General features: G+C 43.8%; 2 protein-coding genes across 2 annotated transcripts in view; one reads left to right on the forward strand and one right to left on the reverse strand.

Annotated features, from left to right (window-relative positions):
* Positions 1-8,480: 8,480 nt before the first annotated feature.
* LOC310873328 (E3 ubiquitin-protein ligase pellino homolog 1-like) lies at positions 8,481-11,346 on the reverse strand (the record flags this gene model as incomplete). The annotated part of the gene is made up of 5 exons (XM_083785684.1): positions 11,109-11,346; positions 10,913-11,020; positions 10,428-10,595; positions 9,433-9,600; positions 8,481-8,525 (listed from the first exon to the last, which is right to left on the reverse strand). The coding sequence occupies exons 2-5, from the start codon at positions 10,982-10,984 to the stop codon at positions 8,481-8,483; spliced, it is 453 nt and encodes a 150-aa protein (XP_083641810.1). The 5' UTR covers positions 10,985-11,020; positions 11,109-11,346.
* Positions 11,347-16,082: 4,736 nt separating this feature from the next.
* LOC310873331 (receptor-interacting serine/threonine-protein kinase 4-like) overlaps positions 16,083-22,055 on the forward strand; it is a 37,594-nt gene continuing 31,621 nt past the window's right edge. Inside the window, exons 1-7 of the mRNA XM_083785689.1 lie at positions 16,083-16,184; positions 17,235-17,413; positions 17,705-17,876; positions 18,495-18,644; positions 20,198-20,331; positions 20,732-20,760; positions 21,264-21,419. Coding sequence (XP_083641815.1) covers positions 17,241-17,413; positions 17,705-17,876; positions 18,495-18,644; positions 20,198-20,331; positions 20,732-20,760; positions 21,264-21,419 — 814 coding nt within the window. The 5' untranslated portion in view covers positions 16,083-16,184; positions 17,235-17,240. The remainder of the gene's footprint in view (positions 16,185-17,234; positions 17,414-17,704; positions 17,877-18,494; positions 18,645-20,197; positions 20,332-20,731; positions 20,761-21,263; positions 21,420-22,055) is intronic.

Below are 22,055 nucleotides of genomic sequence, written 5' to 3' on the forward strand. Positions count from 1 at the left end.
CAGTGGACCAACACCATGCAGATACCATGGCCTAAATCAGCACTGTGTTTTGTCATGTCCAGAGTCTCAACACAACCATCTATTATGATATTTTACAGCACTGTGTACCTCTGTACATTGACAAGCTTTATGTTGATGCTGATTTTCCTTTTCCAGCAGCACTTGGCACCTGCCCACAGTGCCAAAACTACTAGTAACTGGTGTAATGACCATGGTATTACTGTGCTTAACTGACCAGCCAACTGGCCTGACCTGAACCCCACATTGAATCTAGGTTGTATTGTCAAGAGGAAGGTGTGAGACATGAGACTGAACAATCCAAATTAATTTACGGCTGTTATCAAAGCAAACCTGGGCTTCCATAACACCTCAACAGTGCTACTGGCTGATCACCTCCATGCCACGCCCCATTGATGAAATAATTTGTTCAAAAGTAGCCCAGACCAAGTATTAACTGTATACTTTTCGACATTTCTCGTAAAATATTCTAATTCATTGAGATATTTTTATTATTTTTATGAGCTGTATGCCATAATCATCAAGATTAAAACAAAAAAAGGTTTTAAATACTTCACTTTATGCACAATGAATTGAGAATAATTATATGAAAGTTTCACTTTTTTAATTATATTACAGAAGAAAATCAACTTTTACAAAATATTCTAATTCAGTGAGATGGAGCTGTAGTTCCCAGCAACATCTGGGCACTTTGGCTATTTAGTAATAGTATATAGTAATTATATTTGAAAACGAATGTGCATGGTACATTTATGTCTACATTCATTAGCCTCTGTGTAGTTTATCACTGTCTTCCCTGTGAGTTCCATTCAATATTATAAAATCAGTATTCATATTCAGTAGAGTTGAGCAGGAGAATGTAGAGGCTGGCAGACAAGAGGACAAGGACCGATGCACGCAGCTAACGGCTACTAGGCTAGTAGCCACTAGCCAGCTAGAGAGTTCTGCTTGTTATACCAACAACGAGGCAAGCAATACACATTTGCGTTGAAAATAAATCCTCCACAGTATCACTGCACTAAGCTAATTTAAAGGAAACCCTCTGACTGTTCTGGCCTGGGTAGAGGGAAATATGAACGCATTTAGCCTCTCTCTGTCAGCAGCGCAGGAGCAGTCAGCAGTGGAGCACTGTGCTCTCTCTCTGAGCGCAGAGAGTGGGGAGTGGGAGGGGCGAGCGCGCACACTACTACACTAGCTTCTTAAAGAGACAGGCTGCATTTTCACGGATTTGGCCATCATATCGCTACACTATACACATACTCCCGTCTCCCCCTTAAATATTTTTTTTTGCAAATCTGCGCTGATCTCATAAAAGACCTATGAAATCCTCAGGACGGAAATCCGTCCCCAGGACGGAGAACTTTAAGCCCTGAATACTCAGTGGGTTATAGCACAACAATAATAGAATGAGGCAAAAAGGTAATAAACTATAACAGGACAGCACTTAATGATAAAACCACTCTATAAAATACCAGCCTATTTACAGGTACACATAGTGACATAATACAACAGTGTTTGGTCATGTACTTAACTAGCCGCCAGGGCGGGACCCCCCAGGGTCTGAGCTGTGACGCCGTCCAACTCCCCAGGGGATGCTTAGCTGGCCGGTGTGCCGCGCTGACAATACAGTCTTTTTAAACTTGGTCAGCTGTCATCGTAGGTCGCGGAGCGAGGCGGCCGATCACCCTGCTACTTGCCCAGCCCTGTCTATCTACAGGAGACCGTAAGTGTAGTCTCCCCTCCTGCTTCATTCAAAGCTAACTCCCCCTCGCTGTCTGTCTTCGCTGTCGGCTGGACTAAAACCAGCGAACGGCCCCTCCCGTCCCCAGAGTGCCGTGCCGCAAGACGTATGCTCCGACCTGTACAAACACCCAAGTGTCCCTTTTATACTGGCGTCCACCACCTGAATTCACTGCCGTCAATCAGTGCGTCTCTGCTCATCAATCACTGAGCTCCTCCTCTGCTGCACACATCACAATATGTTATAGCTCTAGAGACGCAGAGACAGAGACATATTTATTTAAAATAATCCTGTCTCGCACGGCCTATATAGAGCCAATGAACGGAGCACCCCCCCCCCCTCTCTCTCTCTCTCTCTCTCTCTCTCTCTCTCTCTCTCTCTCTCAGCACACGCTGTGCTGTGATATAAATCAGTCGGCAAATGATCATTGAGTAACGTTAGCTCTGCCTCTGACTCGCACATTATGTGAGATCACATATAAAAGGCCTTTAATATAGCCACAGATCATATAGGAATAGGCTTGGGCACTACCCTACCATCTCTCTATAGTGGGGCACCGACTATCTGCAAGCTCACAACGCTGCATGTGCATGGACGCAACACTTGGAGCTTGTAGATGCGCACCACAGATCATACAGGGCGTGTGTTCCAGCTAACCCTATAGCATAACACACACACAAGCAACAGTATAGACATCTATTCATCATTATTTATTTCAAATCAAAATACAATGTAATGCTGCACCACTGTCATGAAGTTCGCACGCACGCACGCACGCGTGCGACACACACACACACACACACACACACACACACACACACACACACACACACACACACACACACACACACACACACACACGAGATTCTGACAGAATGCGACGGCATGCTTAAAATAAACAGATATACAAGCTTATAGTGTACCATAGCGTATACATTAGAGCTGGGACTCGATTAAAAAAAATAATCTAATTAATCAGAGGCTTTGCGATTAATTAATCTAGATTAATCGCATTTTAATCGCATATCATTATTTTACCCGAGAACAGTGAGAAAGCAATTTTTTCAAATGGATTTTGGTATACTAGTGAATCAATGAATAGTGAATACATACGTTTAAGCAATAAAACATTGTTTTTGTAGTAATAGGGGTAATAATTCTTTATTGAATAATTGCACACAACTGTGCTGTAATCCACGCTATCATCAGATAGCCTTTTAAATCCTATTTCCAATCCACGGGGACAAGCAAAGTGATCTCAGCGGCTTCCCCCAGTCTGGTGAACTGTCTGCGGTTTCTGGTGGTGTTATTGTCTGAAGAGGACACGGACACTTGGTGCGCAGGTCTGAAAACTGTCCAGTGACAACGTTCCGCGGTGAAAAAAATAGTGCGATTAAAATGCGTTAATTTTTTTAATGCATAAATTTTTCTGTAGTTAATTAATCGTAATTAATCGCAATTAGTCCCGGCCCTAGTATACATACCAGCGTACTTACCGTTCAATAATAATTAGCATGCATTATTATTAACGAAAAACATAAATACTAGCCTACTATTTTATTGGTCTAGTTCAGTTGATTGAAACAAAAGTAATGGAATTAAATTGCCTACATTCATCTAGAGAAATATGTGTAAATTGATTTGGTACAATAATCCAACATTAATGGTCGATTTTTTTCCAGGCGAGACGAAGAAGTGGAAGAAGAGGTACAGTTATCTTTTACTATTCATGAACATATGAAAATAACAAACATGCTTGTGAGAATGTACAACGATTTAAGTAATGTAATTTATTTTGTTTATTCCACAGACTGACAGTGAGGACTAAAGGAAAAATAAATCTGTTTTTAGGCGGTGATTCCGGAGGAAAATCTGTGGGATTCTGCGGAGTGTATTATAATTTTTTCTTTTGATCCATGCATCAATGTGTTTAGAGAGCAAAAATAACTCTAAATATGCTAAATAAACATTAAAGTACAAACCTTTAAAAAAATTAAAAACATCTCCTTAATCCTTGGGAAGTACAAATATCTTACTGCCTTGACAACATCACTTTAAGGTATAAAATAACAGCAAATATAGCACATCTCGGGGAATTTAATGTTGTAATAACATATCCAACAGGCTGTGTACTGATAACAGGTACTTGTACGTGAATATGCAATGTACTTATATATGTGGAGCCGCGTCACGTTCCTATAACGGCGGTGGGTGCCAAAAAAATAATAATAAAAAAAGCCCAAACTGGTACACCCGATACTATTTAATATTTCCCTTATTTTTGATACATTTTCTTATCACATCTATGGTATGAAAACAATGCTAAGGAGTTGCTTCAATGAAATATAATTGCTTTAAGCTGAAAACGATATGTTTAATGATGTTTTTTAGCGTTGTTACATTTATCATGCATGCATGCCAATTAATCCGACATGCGCAGCAATTGTAACTGTCACAGTGCAGGGCAGAGAAGGTGTAGGACCCAAGTGCAGACAGACAGGCGGAGGCAGAGGATGTCAAATGCAACAGAGTTTATTGATAACTAGGAACTAGGAACAAAGGTACTAGGAACTTGGAACACGAGGAGAAAAACTAGGACGTACACTCATGACATACATTGAGGATCTGACAAAGGACTGAAACACACTGGGGCATATATATACACAAAGACTGACTAGACACAGGTGAACAACTAACAAAATCAACACAGGGATTGGCTGAGAGACAAACAAGACACAGGTGGAGAAAACTAAATAATCACAGGTGGTGAGACAACACAGGTAACAAAAGCAACAGAGGAAACCAAGGGACCAAAAATACTACAAAACAAAAGCACAACAGAAAACGTCACGGATCGTGACAGTGCCTCCCCCTCAAGGGATGGCTTCCAGACATCCCTCATCTATTGTCCATAACATTGTCCAAAACACTGAGCAGGGTGGGTGGTGGGGGTCCGGAGGAGGGAGACAGTCATGGGGCCAAGAAAAGGAAAAAAAAAGTCTGGGAACCTGGACCCCACATGGGCATGGTTGTCGTAGTGGGGTGACACCTGCAGGCAGAGGCACCAGGGGAATGGACTAGGGCTGAGCAGGTAATGTCTGGTGGGCGACCTGGAGGATGGGAGGGGGAAGAACAGGCGACCTCGGGGGCAGAGGCAGGGATGACCTCAGGGGGACGGCCGGGAGGCGGAGACGAAGCTGTGGTGTTGTCGTCTGGCGGGCGACCAGGGGGCCGCGACGAGGCACAGGAGGTGTCTGGAGGTCGGCCTGGGGGCCGCGACGAGGCAACAGAGGCGTTGTCTAGCGGAGCTGGAGTTGCAGACGGGACTGCAGGTGGAGAGCCGGGCAGCAGAGGGCCAGGCAGCGGAGGGCCGGGCAGAGGAGTGCCGGGCAGCGGAGTGCCAGGCAGCGGAGTGCCGGGCAGCGGAGTGCCGGGCAGCGGAGTGCCGGGCAGAGGAGTGCCGGGCAGCGGAGTGCCGGGCAGCGGAGTGCCGGGCAGCGGAGTGCCGGGCAGCGGAGTGCCGGGCAGCGGAGGGCCGGGCAGCGGAGTGCCGGGCAGCGGAGTGCCGGGCAGAGGAGTGCCGGGCAGCGGAGGGCCGGGCAGCGGAGGGCCGGGCAGCGGAGTGCCGGGCAGCGGAGGGCCGGGCAGCGGAGTGCCGGGCAGCGGAGTGCCGGGCAGCGGAGTGCCGGGCAGCGGAGGGCCGGGCAGCGGAGTGCCGGGCAGCGGAGTGCCGGGCAGCGGAGGGCCGGGCAGCGGAGGGCCGGGCAGAGGAGTGCCGGGCAGAGGAGTGCCGGGCAGAGGGGTGCCGGGCAGCGGAGGGCCGGGTAGCGGAGTGCCGGGCAGCGGAGTGCCAGGCAGCGGAGGGCCGGGCAGCGGAGTGCCGGGCAGCGGAGTGCCGGGCAGCGGAGTGCCGGGCAGCGGAGTGCCGGGCAGCGGAGGGCCGGGCAGCGGAGGGCCGGGCAGCGGAGTGCCGGGCAGCGGAGTGCCAGGCAGCGGAGTGCCAGACAGCGGAGGGCCAGGCAGGCTGGGTGGCGGAGAGCTGGGCTGGAGAACAGGCTGGAGAACTGGAGGGGTAGTGGGCTGAAGAGCAGGGGAGGCCGGTGGGACTACCTCTTGAGGCAGCTGGGGAAAAATGGCTCCCTGCCTCTCCCATTTGAAAAACCCCATATACTGGGCAAACACTGGATCCCGCCTCCAATAAATAGCCAGTTGGTGAAGGAACTGAGGATCTTCATTAAAGGTGTCCTTAGCAATACCAAAGTCCTTGGCAGAAAAAGGCAGCTCAGCCATGGTGGACAGCCAAAGCAGCTTGGCAAAAATCAAAAAAACAAACCTCTGTCCGCTGGGTCCAATATGGTCAGATCCTTCTGTCACAGTGCAGGGCAGAGAAGGTGTAGGACCCAAGTGCAGACAGACAGGCGGAGGCAGAGGATGTCAAATGCAACAGAGTTTATTGATAACTAGGAACTAGGAACAAAGGTACTAGGAACTTGGAACACGAGGAGAAAAACTAGGACGTACACTCATGACATACATTGAGGATCTGACAAAGGACTGAAACACACTGGGGCATATATATACACAAAGACTGACTAGACACAGGTGAACAACTAACAAAATCAACACAGGGATTGGCTGAGAGACAAACAAGACACAGGTGGAGAAAACTAAATAATCACAGGTGGTGAGACAACACAGGTAACAAAAGCAACAGAGGAAACCAAGGGACCAAAAATACTACAAAACAAAAGCACAACAGAAAACGTCACGGATCGTGACAGTAACACTGGAACAGCGTCCACGTTCGGTTTAATAACTCCCGACCTGTTTTATAAAAAAAATAACTTGAAGTGGTTTATGGTAGCTGACATGTGTAGGTCCGTTGCCTGAAAATATTACATGTGTAGATAAACGGATCTCTGAGTAAAAAAATGAAACGTGCAAAGTGTTACATCGTTGGCGGCTGTCCGAACCATGGAAATGTCAACCGGGTCGTCACACACCAGAACCAGACGAGGGTCCGAGTACTTAGATAAGAATCATAAAGTGTTTATCATAACATTTAATACAACAGTAAATTGAATGAAAGAATGAATGAATGCATTGATGAATGAACGAATAGTTTATTTCGGTGCTAAGACAATGTAAGTGAATGTTAGTCAATAAAATGAGAAAGACAGGCTGTTATAGAAGTAAGAAAACAATCACTATATATTTAGCGTGCTCTGCGCTGGCTGGCTGGCTGGCTGGCTGGCTGACTGACTGACTGACTGACTGACTGACTGACTGACTGACTGACTGACAGAAATGACGCTATGAGCGTGGTGAGCTTTGATGATCGGCTAAAGTATAGGCTAATATAGCCTTGTATAGAAATGCATATGACCCCCCCCCCCCCCGGCCCCCTCAAAGGGTCCACATGGGGTGGGGGGGGGGCACGGATAGGAGCACAAGCGCTCAAACTATAGGTGCATGCGAGAATAGGCCCTATAGTATTTGCACATGGCTATGTGCACAAGCCACGCATTATCACAGTTTCTCTGTAAAGGTTGCTCACACACACACACACACCCTCACACACCCACACCCCCACACCACACACACACACACACACACACACACACACACACACACACACACACACACACACACGTTTGCTTTCATTCGCTGATACATTAGGGGATATAATCAACCGCTGTCCGCTGCGATGCGTGAGCTTGTAGATCAGATGCCGACAGACAGACAGACAGACAGACAGACTAGATCAAATGGAGCATAAGTTCTATAGTGAAATATAAATATTTGAAATGGTTTCTGACATATAGAAACGGCGTTGCGCACACACACACACACACACACACACACACACACACACACACACACACACACACACACACACACACACACGTTTGCTTTCATTCGCTGATACATTAGGGGATATAATCAACCGCTGTCCGCTGCGATGCGTGAGCTTGTAGATCAGATGCCGACAGACAGACAGACAGACAGACAGACAGACAGACAGACAGACAGACAGACAGTCAATGCGCTATACGAGCGCGGTGAGCTTTGAATATAGCCGTTGCGCTGTGCGTAAAATACTATTTTTTTCCAGTATGAGGCTATATACGCAGCAAGTGCAAAGGACACACACACACACACACACACACACACACACACACACACACACACACACACACACACACACACACACACACACACACACACACACACACACACACGGACCCCCGTGGACTACCGTGATCCCCAGGGGTCCACAGACGCGGGTCGGGCCATCCCGTATAGGAGCTGGTAGATCTGCTATTTTCGGTGGGCAAAAAAAGGTGACAGCTCTGGAACGCAGGGTCGCCTGGGGACGGAGAAGGGCTCCATGGACAAGGTGCACGCGCAGGCCCAGCGCATGGGCCGTTCCCCGGGAACGATGCGCGCGGAAAAAGGCCTGCTGGAACCCCAGAGAACCACTCAGGCTCGCTTGGAGACGGCGGAGAGAGAGCCGGGCACCGGGCATATAACAAAGTCAACCTTTTACGTCGAGAAGGGTAGATATAGCCGCGACGAGTTCCGTTCTGTTGCGACGTAAAAGAATAGTCAACCTACTACGTCGCAAACGGGTAGATATAGCCGCGACGAGTCCGTTCTGACGGGACGAATTGATATTATACGTTGCGACTGAAAATAATAGGTCGCGACGCAAAATAAATCAGTCACAACGTCCGTCGTACGTCGGGTCGGGATTTCGCTCCACCTGGGCAAATGACAGAAAACAGAACAAATACAAAAATCATTAATTGTGTCCCAATTAGGGAACAGAAAACAAATAAATAATGAACCTTATCTTAGAAGAAAGGCTTTATATCAAATTCCTCATTTAGACAATCAGGAGACATGGTATTGAGGAAATGTATATCCAATGGCTTGGAAAAGTAACCTTTCAAGATCGCCACCTCTGGGTGGTTTTTCAACCTGATATTTTCAACCTCAATACCAACATTATGACAAAACAAATCACGGAACGTAGTGAATCAAGCTGGAAACCAGGCTAATCTACCAGAGTAATGTGCGGTTGATGCGGTGCACAAAATCATCAAAACTACATTGTTTTCGCACAACCTTGCCAGGCTATATGATGTAGCCTACATAAATGTAGACCTGCCAAATATATGTCGCACACCTGGATTTTGGTAGACTCGGTGCGATTGAGGGGTGAAGTTGCGTCATTGCTGCATTTTATAATTTTCTATGTTTATCATAGAGGAGCGCTACAACTTTACCAACTTGTTTTGTAAAGTAGCGTCTAGCCTATACGTACATACATAAACCTGGTAGGTCAATGGGAGTAGTCTACAAACAAACCTACCACTTTTATCATTGTGCAAAAGTGTGATGGAATCCAATCGCCTCACCCACCACCAACCCTGCTACCACCTGTTGTTTATATGGGGGAGTCCCTATGGTTGGGACTGATGCCCTTGATCAGAGTATACTAAAAGGTTTTTTGGTAGGTAGGTTTAGAATTGGATCTGCTTTTTAGTGAAAAGCAGATCCAATTCATTGCCAAACCATAATACTTATATTGCTCATTTTATATTCAATAAATATATATTCCATCCATTGATGAACGGAATTACGAGCGGATCCCATATAGTCCTCACCCTTTTCCCCCTCGCCTTGGGGTCATCCCGGAGGGTTAAGACCGAGCCGCAGACCGAGATCTCCCTCCACGGGCCGGGGGTGAAGCCAGGGAGCGGTTGCATCACCAGCACGCCGTTGGTGGTCAGTCCGTCCATCTGTCCATTCGACTCCCATTTTACTGCATCCGGCTACAGGGAGAGGAAGGGAGAGGTGAAATAATCCTAATATTATAGCAGCAATCCCACAAAATACTCTGTTACAAGTACATGCCCCATATTAAAAGTTATACTTAAGTTGGTACTGGCATCAAAATATGTATAATGTAATGACAATGTACCAAATCTTTACAAAAGTAGCAGATCTAAAAGCTCACACATCACATCACACTGTGACATGCTGAGAACGCCGGATGCATGCTTTTGGTTAGACATACCATTGGTCCGATATCTCAAACCCTAACCCTAACCTCCCATGGCGCAGCACACCTAAACCTAACCCTCCCAACCCTTAACGCACCCCTCACCAACCTTAATCCAGTCGGACCAATGCCATGTCTAACCAATGCTATGTTATGCCTCCCGAGAACGCCAACCCCTGTGCGGGGTGCATACTTAGTTTAGACTAGTCATTGGTTAGACATGGGTTAAGGTTAGGTTTAGGTGTGCTGCCCCGGGGGAGGTTAGGTTTAGGGTGAGGGTTTGAGATAGGTTGTAGTTTTAGGACTAATGACTGGACTAACCAATGACTAGTCTAAACCAAAAACTGTCTAAACTAAGTACTGCACCCCCACTGTGCTGCACTAAATGGAACAGAGCCTTCATTAGAATCAATGGTGATTTTCATTTTTTCTTTTTCTTTTACTCTTGACTCTTTTGAAACACTATCGCCTGCCGCGGGTGTTCCATGGCTGGTGCCGCTGCCGGAAAATGCACTCACTCTCCCTTGTCGCTTCTCGCCCTCAGGGCGTCTTACTGGTAGTTAAAGACACACTTTAATTTCACATTTCATAACTTACACCCAGGAAGATGTTCTTGTCGGAGTCGAAGCCGGCAGCGTAGATGTGTGCCGTGTAAGGCGGGCTCCTCTGGCAGATGATGCGGCAGGCGAACCGTGAGACCGTATCGGACACCGCGTCAGCCTGAGCCAACACATAGTCAATTTCTCTCCCCGCGGACCTCCCTATCTGTTATAGACAAACGACACAATGCATTTCACTGTATAATATAAACCACTTTCACCCTAATGTTCCTCAGAATATAGCATTTTTTGCATTTTCACATCAGAGTATGTATATTTTAATGATCAATCAATCAATTGTGTTCCACCTTGGATCAACTATGTATTATGCTTTATTTATTGGCATATGTATTGGTACATTTATGTTCATTCATTGGTTATAATTATTATCAATAATATCTTAGCATTTTGGTAATTATTTGGGGAACCCAGTTGCAATACAGTCACGAATTGCTGATGTTATGCATAATGGATTGTACCGACCTGAAACATGTCCGTATTGCTGTCCTCTGCGTATTCCACTATGACCGTGGTGACTGGGGTGACGAAAGTCATGCTGCTCTGGCCTGACGGGCCACAATTGTTGACGGACTATATGAAACACAGAGAGGTTCACTGTTAGAAAAAAAGTGAAATAAGTCCCAAATCTGAGTACTTATTCCTCCACCCCTGATTGTACCTTATTGCTGCCCTTGTGTACAGTGCTTGCTTTCACACCGTTGGCTTTGGGTCTCTTGTACAAAGTGAAGTGGCTTTTGGTGCTGAAGTCACTGTGCCTGTGAAGAGAAGAGGGAAGTGATGGAAGTGCTGTTTTGGTTCAGATCTTTGGAACAGCAAGTATTCATGCATGGGCACCATGGAGTCGTTCTTATGTGCAATGGTGTATTAACTTTGTATTTAGGGTTTCTTCCTGGAGGCTGAACATTCAAACGGGCCAATGAAATACACAGTAATATAGTGACAACACACTATCACCCCCTCCCCTAACCCCTTATCATACAACTACAGCTATGGATGCGGCTTCAGTTCAGGTGGATCACCACCCATCACCACCCACCAGGCAAACCAGGCATACTTCATGAACTGGTGGGCGTGTCCACATAAAAGCATGATTTTAACAAATAATGTACACTTTTTGGAAAAACGTTCTTCCTCCGTATATTATTATAATATGATCATGTTTTAGGGTGGAAAAGAATCGTGGCACTCCATCTTTAAGTATCTTCACCAAATAAATGATCTGATCTACAAACTTTTAGCAGAATCACAAAGAGCTAGCAGGAGCTATTTTGCACACCAGAGCTGGCAGTAAACACAAGCAGAGCTCACTGTTGTTTTACCCACCATGATGGCTGGTAAACCACTCTTTCAAAATAGCGAAAACAACCGATCAACAAGTTCACAATGCGTCACATAGTGACACCTTGTGAGCTTGCGGATCGGCAATTTTCTCTACATTTGTTATGACAACATGACCCATCGGACTGAGGCCGATGTTTGCTATATACTGTAACAACAAGAACCCCAAAAATGTAAAACCAACACAACTTGGGTCGTAATACTTGGGGTGACCTAATGATGAGTGACATGGTTGCAGTGGGAACATGGTCAATAGACTCTATGCACAGCAGCCATATTGGAAATAAATAGGGCTGCTTCCTTACTTCCTGTATAGGTGTTACCAATGATTCTAATGAAGACTCCCTTCCATTTAGTGCCGCACAGTGTTTGCCAACCTTTATTAATTTCAAACCCACTTAATTGTCTGAGTTACACACCTGTAAGAGGCCATTTGGAACCAGCACCCTGACTTTGTTTGACCAGAATGGAACAGAGTGGTACGACTAAGACCTAACTTGGGGAGAGCAACCGATTGACCTCATGCTTACTTCAAGTAGACCAAGGCAGCCTGGATCAGATCTGTGCCACATCCAGATTGGAATCAGATTTGTTTAAATAAGTCTAAACTCAAACAAGTCACGTGGAATCTGATTCTTACAAATGTGACTTGTGTTACATGCAGAGGTGGTTTCAAATGTGAAATCTGTCTCAGTCTGAACGCAGTAACCTGATCTAAATCAGATTCCATGTGACAAGTTGTATGTGACTTGTTTGTGTTTACACTTATTTAAATAGTGCTCGGGCCCTAATAAGAATCATTGTGATTTCAATAGGGCTTTGCACTACTGTGCAGTTCTTGGGCCCTAAGAATAATAATAATACTAAACTACACCTCAATCATTATGAAAGCTCACCACTTTGAGATTTATTCGAGCTGCTCGCAGTATTCTGTGAACTCTTCGCAGGATCCCGTGTATTCTTTGAGGATCGGGACGTCATTGTTCACTGCAGGGAGAAAGAGAGAGAGGGGAGGGGGGGGGGGGGGTGCGGTGTTGTTAATTTCAGCTCATTCATCCAACCATAAATGGTACATTTATATAGCGCTTTTATCCAAAGCACTTTACATAGATTGTACATTACATTCACCCATACCACATACACAGATGTCGGAGCAAACCAACCTGCACATTGGGAGCAATTTGGGGTTCAGTCTTGTTCAAGGACACTTCAACGCTACATGTTTATAATATAACAACTTATAACAAGGACACTTTGTAGCTAAGTTGTGTGTTTTGAGTGCATTTTAAATTAAGTTAATAGGAGACAAGAACAAAACCTTATTTAAAACATTGTCATCATTGATTACATTGTCATCAGTGATTACATTGTGAGAGTTGTTTTGTATTATTGATTTGATTGATTGATTGAATACTGAAAGTCAGAAATGTAAACAGCATGTGGTAGAGTAAGCCATTAAAGCTAAAAGTAAAATAATGTTTTCTTCTTCTTTTTTTTACCTCTTCCACCTCGTACAGTTGTATTGTGCTATACGTACATTGCTATACGTACATTGCACAATCACTGGTTTCCTTTAAAAAGGGTCTGAAAACTCACCTGTCACTGTCATCAGGTCAAAGGGAGAGAAGGTGATTGGCTCTCCCCCCCCCCCCCTTTATGTGCACGAGTGCCTGTGTACGAGTGAAACTGGTCCCTGATATTCAGGTTTTCTGGAGGCAGCAAATGAAAACAAGACAGACATTCATTTTGGAGGAAAATATACGGTAAGTCATTTTTATTTTTTTATCACTTAAATAAAAAGGCAGGCCTGCATAAAACAAAAGGTTGTGTAGCTATTTACAAAATAACAAATTAAAGACAGAAGTATTTGGAATTTAATTATTCTATTTTCAAATATTCTAATGGCACTTCTTAGACAAGAATAGCACCTCTCATACCACATTTATTGTAATACCAGTTGTAACATTATTTCCTCAACCAGTATTCCTTTTAACCCATTCTGACCTGAGATCAGATTAAAAAAATGTCTTCTACATCCTGACAGTTTTCTGAAAAAGCTATGTTTCTATGTCAGTCGTTCTTCGATTTAAAAATAATAGCAGACCTACAAGCTCGTAGTGTGCCACTCGGTGGCGCGCTATGAGCTTGTAGATCTGCTATTTTTCAATAGCTAAAGCATAACGTAATGCTAACACCAAAAGGGGTTCCCGCCCAAAATGGGTTTTAAAGTAATCGGATGACGCCTCATTTGTTACATAGGTTTATGTATGATCAATAATGCAGAAAATGCCCACGTGTACAATATTCCATGGATACGCATTTGGGATCTGGTTTGACTTTTCACAACAATATGGCTTGAGAAAAAACATACAGAAAAAGGAAACCTGGCCCTAGATGTGTATGTGGAGGCATTAAAAACACCAGTTTACCTAGATGTGTACTTGGAGTCATTAAAAACATTGTGCCTATTAGATTAGTGCAGTGAGTCTCAAACAAGGTTGTTTCTTATAACAATAAGTTTCAGTGAAATTACATCATTTAAAACCTTTGGTTTGTATTTTTTCTGTGTTTTGGATTTCCTGCCCAATTCAATTCACCTTACCTGTCACAACTTCACAAGTCCTGATGAGTCCAATGTCCTCGTCTGTAGAAATGTAATTGCAATGGATGGAATTACATTCAAATGTAATTGTTGAATGTGTTGTGGTTGCAGTCAATCAAAGTGTCAGGCAGGCTTGATAGTAAAATGTGTACTACCTGCTTTTATACAGAGCAATGAGATACAAACCAACCAACACAGCTCCTCCCGCTCTCTGTCTTGGAGGCAAAGCCCTTCGGGAGGGACTAGCCAGAAAACCTCAAGCATGCTAATTTCCCTAAATGTCTAACATTTTGTTGTACAGAAAGAATACAAAAGGCATATTATTATATTCCTTGATCAATTTCCTTTGACCATTTGAGATAGAGGGCCAGGCAATGGCATATTTAATCTATCTATGCACCATGTCTCTGTCTGTACAGACAGCGTTACATTCACAGAAAACCGGCCAGTGATAGAACCGCAGTGTTATTGATTAATTGTTAACCCTCCCCTATTTTCTCTATTTACACTTTTTCAAAATCGACCTTAATATTTGACGTGGTGAAACTCACAAAGCGTTTTCCATGAAATATTTTGTTAGATTTTTCATATAAAAAGCAAAGGCTAGCCTCAGTCTTTGATTTCTTCACCTGGTTGGCAGTACAGTATGTAGAACAGCAGAAGTAATATTACTAAAACATCATAATGTTACATTTTGGTTCTTTTGGTTTTGGTTAAGTACCACCCAATTGATAAAATAAATAAATAATGCTTTATTGCTTAAGCTTATGTGGTCACTACTCACTATTCATTGAGTGTGTGTGTGTGTGTGTGTGTGTGTGTGTGTGTGTGTGTGTGTGTGTGTGTGTGTGTGTGTGCACGCATGCATGCATGCATGCATTCAATAGTTGCACTGGGATTGTTTCGTGGGGTTTGGAGGGCAGGTAGAGTTCAGCACAGTGCTACTCAACCCGTGGGCCGTTTGCGGCCCCTGCTTAATGTATCTGCGGCCCGTCATGGTCATACCAATGAAGATAAAATGTGTTATTTTCATTGTTTTGAATACGATTTGTAGGTATAGTTTTGTTTGTTCCAAGATAAAGTGATATATATTTAGCCTCTAGCCTGATGTCAGCTCATCAGGCTCACCTGTGATAAACTGTTCATTACTATTACTATGTTCACTTCACATTTAGTGAATGAAGCCACATTTTTGTTCATTGAGGTTTGGCCTTATAGATGGAAATGTGGCTCTTTACTGTGTGTTTCCTTAATTTTTACTTTTTTGACTAGTCGTGTTATTATTTATTTTTTTTGTAAAAGTTTCAAAATAATACTGACATTTTTAGCTTGCGGACCTTTTGGAATTTTGGAATTTTGCTGAGTGGCCCTTGAGCCATCTTAAGTTGAGTAGCCTGGGTTTAGCAGGTCAAGGTTGTGAGCCCTCAGGCAGGTTAGAGAGAGGGATGGCTGGTGCACTGCAGGGTGCAGAGGAATGAAGTAGCACCAGATATCTGTACGTATGTCTGCTTGGTGTAAAGGAATTAAGTAGCACCAGATATATCTGCTTGGTGTGCAGAGGAATTAACAGACTGCAGGCGGAGCTTTGCTAGTTTGTTTGTATCTCATGGTCTTTGTATATAAGCAGGTAATAGAAACACATTTTAGTATCGGGCCTGCCTGACACAGTGACTGCAACTGCGACTGCAACCACAACACATTCAACAGTTACATGTACATTTGAATGTCATTTCATCCATTGCAATTACATCTCTCTACAGACGAGGACGTTGGATTCATCAGGACTTGTGACAGGTAAGGGCTCTAGTAGATAGACACGATCACATTGAATTGGCAGAAAATCCAAACACAGAAAGACAAACCAAAGGTTTTAAATGATTTCACTGAAAATATTGTTATTTATTAACTTACATAAAATGCCATCTGAAACAATAAGAACAGAAATAAACATATTAGCGTTAGCATGAACTCAAGCATTAACTTAAATATCCACTAACATGCATGATGCAATCACTAGCATGTACTAAATCCCAAATAATTTTGGGATGGGGGCCACATTGGTCAAAATGTGACTTGATGTGGGCCACCACCAGCTGCTGATGCTGTGCACGTGCAAACGTGCACATTTAAGCCAATGGGGAGAGTCCTCTAAGACACTAGTGGTCTCAGCTGTGACTCCTGTGAGCTGCTTGAATGGAATGTTAAAGGGAAACTTCACCCTTTTTGCAAAAAATAAATAAATGCTAATGATGTTTAGATGACTTAGAATATACTTTCGTGGGTCTTTATGTGTGAAATATGTGGTCTTTAGATATTTTAGATTTTAGCAGTGAGTGAGTGTCTCTGATGTCATCGACACTGGGCTCACTTACTTACTGGACTATACGTGTTGTCTCAGTAAGACTCTCCCCCCTATCCACAAGGAGGAGCAGTGCACTAAAGCATTATGGGAATTGTAGTCCAGGATGGAAGTGAGCCCAGTGTCAATGACATCAGAGACACTGGGCTCACTGCTAAAATCAAAAATATCTAAAACCACATATTACTCACAGAAAGACACCCAGAAAAGTGTTCTAAATCATCTAAACATCATTAACACATATATACATATAGGCTATATATATATATATATATATACATATATATAATGCACCATAAATGGTCACTTTTGGGGGCGATTCCGTCCTAAAATTATTAGTCAGATGTTGGATGTATGAGCTGTAATTAACAATCTCTCTCTCTCTCTCTCTCTCTCTCTCTCTCTCTCTCTCTCTCTCTCTCTCTCTCTCTCTCTCTCTCTCTCTCTCTCTCTCTCTCTCTCTCTCTCTCTCTCTCTCTCTCTAGTGAACAATGGCACATTCCCGGTCCTCCCGGTCCTCAATGTCCCGTGTAGTGATTAGTGAAGACTGCAGTTTGACCTCCTGGAAGAAACTTGGTGCAGGTGGATTTGGTACAGTCTACGGGGCCAAACACGATGTGTGGGGACCAGTGGCCATTAAAGTTATTAACGATTCTCGTGCCGGGTGAGTGGAAAAGTGCTGCTGATTTCACTGCATTTGTTCTTGAACACTTCTGTCACACACACAAACTTTGTTTTGTATAAAAACTCACTAGAATATAACTGAAATGTAGCTATTTTGCGTGGAACAGCTATCTTTTTTTCCTCTTCACTGAACATTGCAATCAAACTTTCATAAAGATATTTTGATACTTTCAACGTGTTGAATGCTTAATCGGAACACCACTATCCAATAGATTATGAACCAGATTGAGCGGGGTCTCCTCATTTCTCATCAATCATGTGTCATCTTCAGATCGATGTCGGATCAGGCTTTGAAAAGTGAGGCTGAAATGATGCAACGTGCATCTAGCCTTCATGTCAGGAAGGTACTGGGGGCCTTCCGGGGCAGTTTACCCGAAGGCGCTGGCGAAGGTGTTGGTATGATCATGGAGCTGATGGAGAGAGGATCCCTCCAATCCTTGCTGGTCAGCTTTTTTACTCTTTACCAATTCAATGATTTATATAATAATGTAATAATACAATAAATGCACAGTACTGTACACATCGGTAATTCATGTATCTTGAGAACTGTTCAACCAATCGACTTCAAACTTGACACGAATGTCGCAGATGACCTGAAGGAGTTGAGTCTAGAGGACAGCGTCAAGTTGGTTTGATAGGCAGCTGTAACACCAGAAAAGGCTCTGGCTGTGGCCCAAATGAGCCAATTGATTGCCATGGCAACCCCAGCCTAAGCTTGATTTGACAGATTCCCTACTAACTAACCTACTAACTAACTGTCAAAATCCCAACACCTGCTATTTGATTAGTTCCTTATTCCTCCTTTGATTAGTCAGTGCACTTTTCACACTTCAGTGTGCAAACATCAGACTGCAGTCTGAAACAGTGCGACCATCAGTCTAACGGTTCTTGAGATACGTGAACTACAGACATATATGTATAGTGATTCTGTGCATTTATTGTCAGATGAAGATGAGTTTTAAAATGCGTTATAAGTACTCTATTGAAGGATTATAACTTTAACTAAGCCTGTATTTGTATATTTGTGGCTGTGATTGTGAATTCAATGTTTGTGTTCAAAGACCAACGTGCCGCCCTGGCCTCTGCTCTTTCGCCTGGCTCACCAAGTGGCTCTGGGCATGAACCACCTTCACAGAATCAAACCTGAAGCTCTCATACACAAGGACCTGAAGCCTGACAACGTACTGCTGGACACAGACCTGAATGTCAAGGTGAGTCGACTCCCAGCCACTTCTTTGGGGTGATTAGAAAAGGGTCAAGACATGTCCCTCCTCTGGCACTGTTCAAACGAATCTCTGTTCTGTCCTGCTTTTTGTTTTATTTTTGAGTGGTGCAACCACTCCAAGGAACAGCAATGTCCGTGTTCACCTACAGTATGTGTCCGTGTGACGTTAATGAGCACGAGTATGACTATTAGTACCAGTAGGGGCGCTGTTGTGCAAGAAACAGTGAGAGAGAGAGTGCTGCACTGTTGCCTGCTAATGAGAGAGAGAGAGAGGGGGGGGGGGGGGGGGGGGGGGGGGGGTTGCACCACTCAGTTCACACAGGTGTGTTTTTTTTTTAAAGATGGAGTGCCATAGTTTTGGGTGTGGTTATAGGTGTGTTTATAATATTCAAAAAGGTCTTCCCTGTGTTTTTTTGGTTTCTTCCTGGCTGAAAGCCCAATAATACACCAATTTAGTGACACACTAAAATCATCCTCTCCCCGAGAGGGGTCGGAGACTGTGGAGTGTTGGTTATTGTGGCTTGAGCTACAGAAAACTGTCAAATTAATAGACACAACACAATCGACAGTTGGAGTTAATCTCTACTAATTCTCTGGATGGTAAAATGTGCCTACATTATCTATCTCTCTATCTATAAATGCAAAAATAGCCTTCTAGGGGGTGCGTGACTCCATGACATGTAAAGGGCGATGGCGGTTTTATGGTGTTATTTAGCACGGCAAAATCCAGTAAAACACTGTTGTAAGGAGATGTATAGAGCAGCATATAGAGAGCAGTGACATCATGTGATTATTTGCCATAATCATATTAATGAAAAGCAAGGCTTTTGCACACCTTCAAGCGACAGGTGCGTAGCAATGAGGTAAACAGCTGTTTCCCTATGAAGGTTTTTCACTGCATTTGAAGACAGTGTGCAGGTGTTTTTTGTTTTCCATAATCATGTTAAAAATATAAAAATGTTGGCCAAATACAATGAGACTTAGCGTTGGGGTCAGGAGGTAACAGGGGGTGCACGTGTTCAATTTAATTTTTTTGTGTGGCTATTGTCATTACAAATACTGTCCAATGGACCATTTGGACAGTATTTGTGTCAAGTTTGGCGTGGATCAGCGGCATAACATCATGTTGATAGGCCCCGGTGCAAATATTAGAACGCACACTCAATGAAACGCACTCGAGCGCGCAAATAGCCTACATGTATCGTGGGATAGATATATAGATTGGCTACTTTCACCGCTTAATTTGTTCTAACGTTGGTGCTAAATAACACTAAAACTCACTGCCAGACCGGGCAGATCCACAAGCATGGGCACGCATGCAACTCGAGGACGAACGTAGGCCTTGGCCTTTTTAGTTTTTCGTCTTTCTTGATGGGCTCCATGGCGTCTGCCCATGCACTGGTTGCACCGTCGATATTTACGCCACTGGTGTGGATTGTAGCCTTGAGAATGTGTGGCCGCTGGGGGGGGATCTGACAAAGTAAGCTGGGTACACGTACTGTACGTACAACTCTGCATTGTCCTCTCTCATTCATCTAGATCTCTGACTTTGGCCTTGCCAAGTATGCCGACAATCAAACGGTCAAACAACTAAAGGGTGCGAGAACAGTCTTCTACGCACCTCCAGAGTATAAGGACGGTGCGTCGGCCACCCGAGCCTTTGATGTCTACAGGTATTCATCATTCCTTTTTCTGCCATTTTCTGTGTGACTGGAAGTCAACAGGTCAGCTGTGTGTCACTGCAAAGTCCTGGGAATATCCAACAATGCATTTGACTTCTGCTGCTTAGCTGTAGACTCATGTAGCTGTAGTAGTCATGTTGATATTTCTGTTTCATTAGATGTTTTGTTTTACAGACAGTAGATTTCACGTGCAAACTAAACACAAATGCCCCAAAACAACCACATGCAGTAGGCCTATAGGCCTAGTAGGCGGTTTTATCCGTGCAGTTGCTACTTTGTTAATTCTAAGTGTTCTTAGTTGGCAAACTACAACACTGATTAATTAGTTGTCCTTTGTGGATAGGTGGATATGTATGTGTTAATTGCTGATCAATGTCTCTTTTTATTTCAGCTATGCGATGCTGGTGTTCGTCATGTTAAGTGAGTTTCTCTCTCGTTTTCATTATTTGTCCTTGCTATCTTCATTTTCTGTTCTCTGTGTCCACCAACACATTCCCCACCCCCCGCAAGTTGATAATATAACATTATCTGGAATGCATAGCAACTCACTACGCTGCTGGTGTGCTCCTATCATGAACAAATCAAAACATACAGCTGCTCAGGGATAAATAGATAAATACAAAATGTCTTGGTGGTGGTCCGGGCGGCTGGCGTAGCCGTCTGGGCACCTTGGCTGGTAATCCAGTCTAGCATTGTGCCGCAGATTCGACTCCCGATCCTGTCAGCCTATACTGTATACCTATCCCTCTATAACAAATATAATAAAGGGAAAAGCCACAAAAAATACAAACAAAAAAATGTCTTGGTGGATACTTTCTTGGTAGAATAATTAGAAACACATGTACTGTAAGTACCCCTTCTCCTATATGTATTACAATTCCTATCTTTTATACAATCATCCATCTTCCCCTCCACTTTCTCAGATGCTGGCCAGAACATAGAAGGTTTTGATAAAGACGAGGGAGAAAGGCCGTCCCTAAAGGTAATTAATGGACTGCAGGCCCCAGGGCTGAAGGAGCTGGTACAACTCATGGAGAGGTGCTGGGACCACACTCCAGAAAACAGACCCACTTTTGCAGGTGAGGAGCTAGAGTATCATGCAACAACAATCACTTGGGAATTGGGATTACCAATGGGAGACAAATGTTATGGCGTTGAACATCTCTAACCGTGTGCTCACTGAAAGTAATATAGAAAATATGTACAGTAGCAGAGGAGTAATTACAGGAAGAAATAGGCGTGGAGAAAAAAAACAAGTTACCACTTAAGCCCCACCTCTAAAATAGCAAAGATTGTTGATCTACAAGATGTCAACGCATCGCGTGGCTGTAAGGCATAAATGACCATGCTACCCATAGTTCACCCTGCAGCAACAGCATCACATTGTAGATGACAGCAATGACACTACTGGCATCTAGTCTATCTACTTTGTTATAGCAAATGCTCCACAACAACACAGTGAACTCCAGTGAACGTTGTTCGTATGTCCGTATATACAGTTTATGTATTTAATATTTACAATTTTAAATATATAGTGTCAAGATGACATGCTCATGAATATGTTGCTGGAGATTTGTGGTATTGTATGCGATATCGGTACCACATTTGTCGTGGTATGTGTGAGTCAAGTCAACTGTATGACCACAGTGGAAAAGAACATGGCATGACATAATTGTTAAAGAGGGCAGAACTGGACAAGTAATATATTTTTTGTC

This window comes from Protomyctophum parallelum (assembly GCF_964188405.1).
Source record: "Protomyctophum parallelum genome assembly, chromosome: 16".
Taxonomy (NCBI): domain Eukaryota; kingdom Metazoa; phylum Chordata; class Actinopteri; order Myctophiformes; family Myctophidae; genus Protomyctophum; species Protomyctophum parallelum.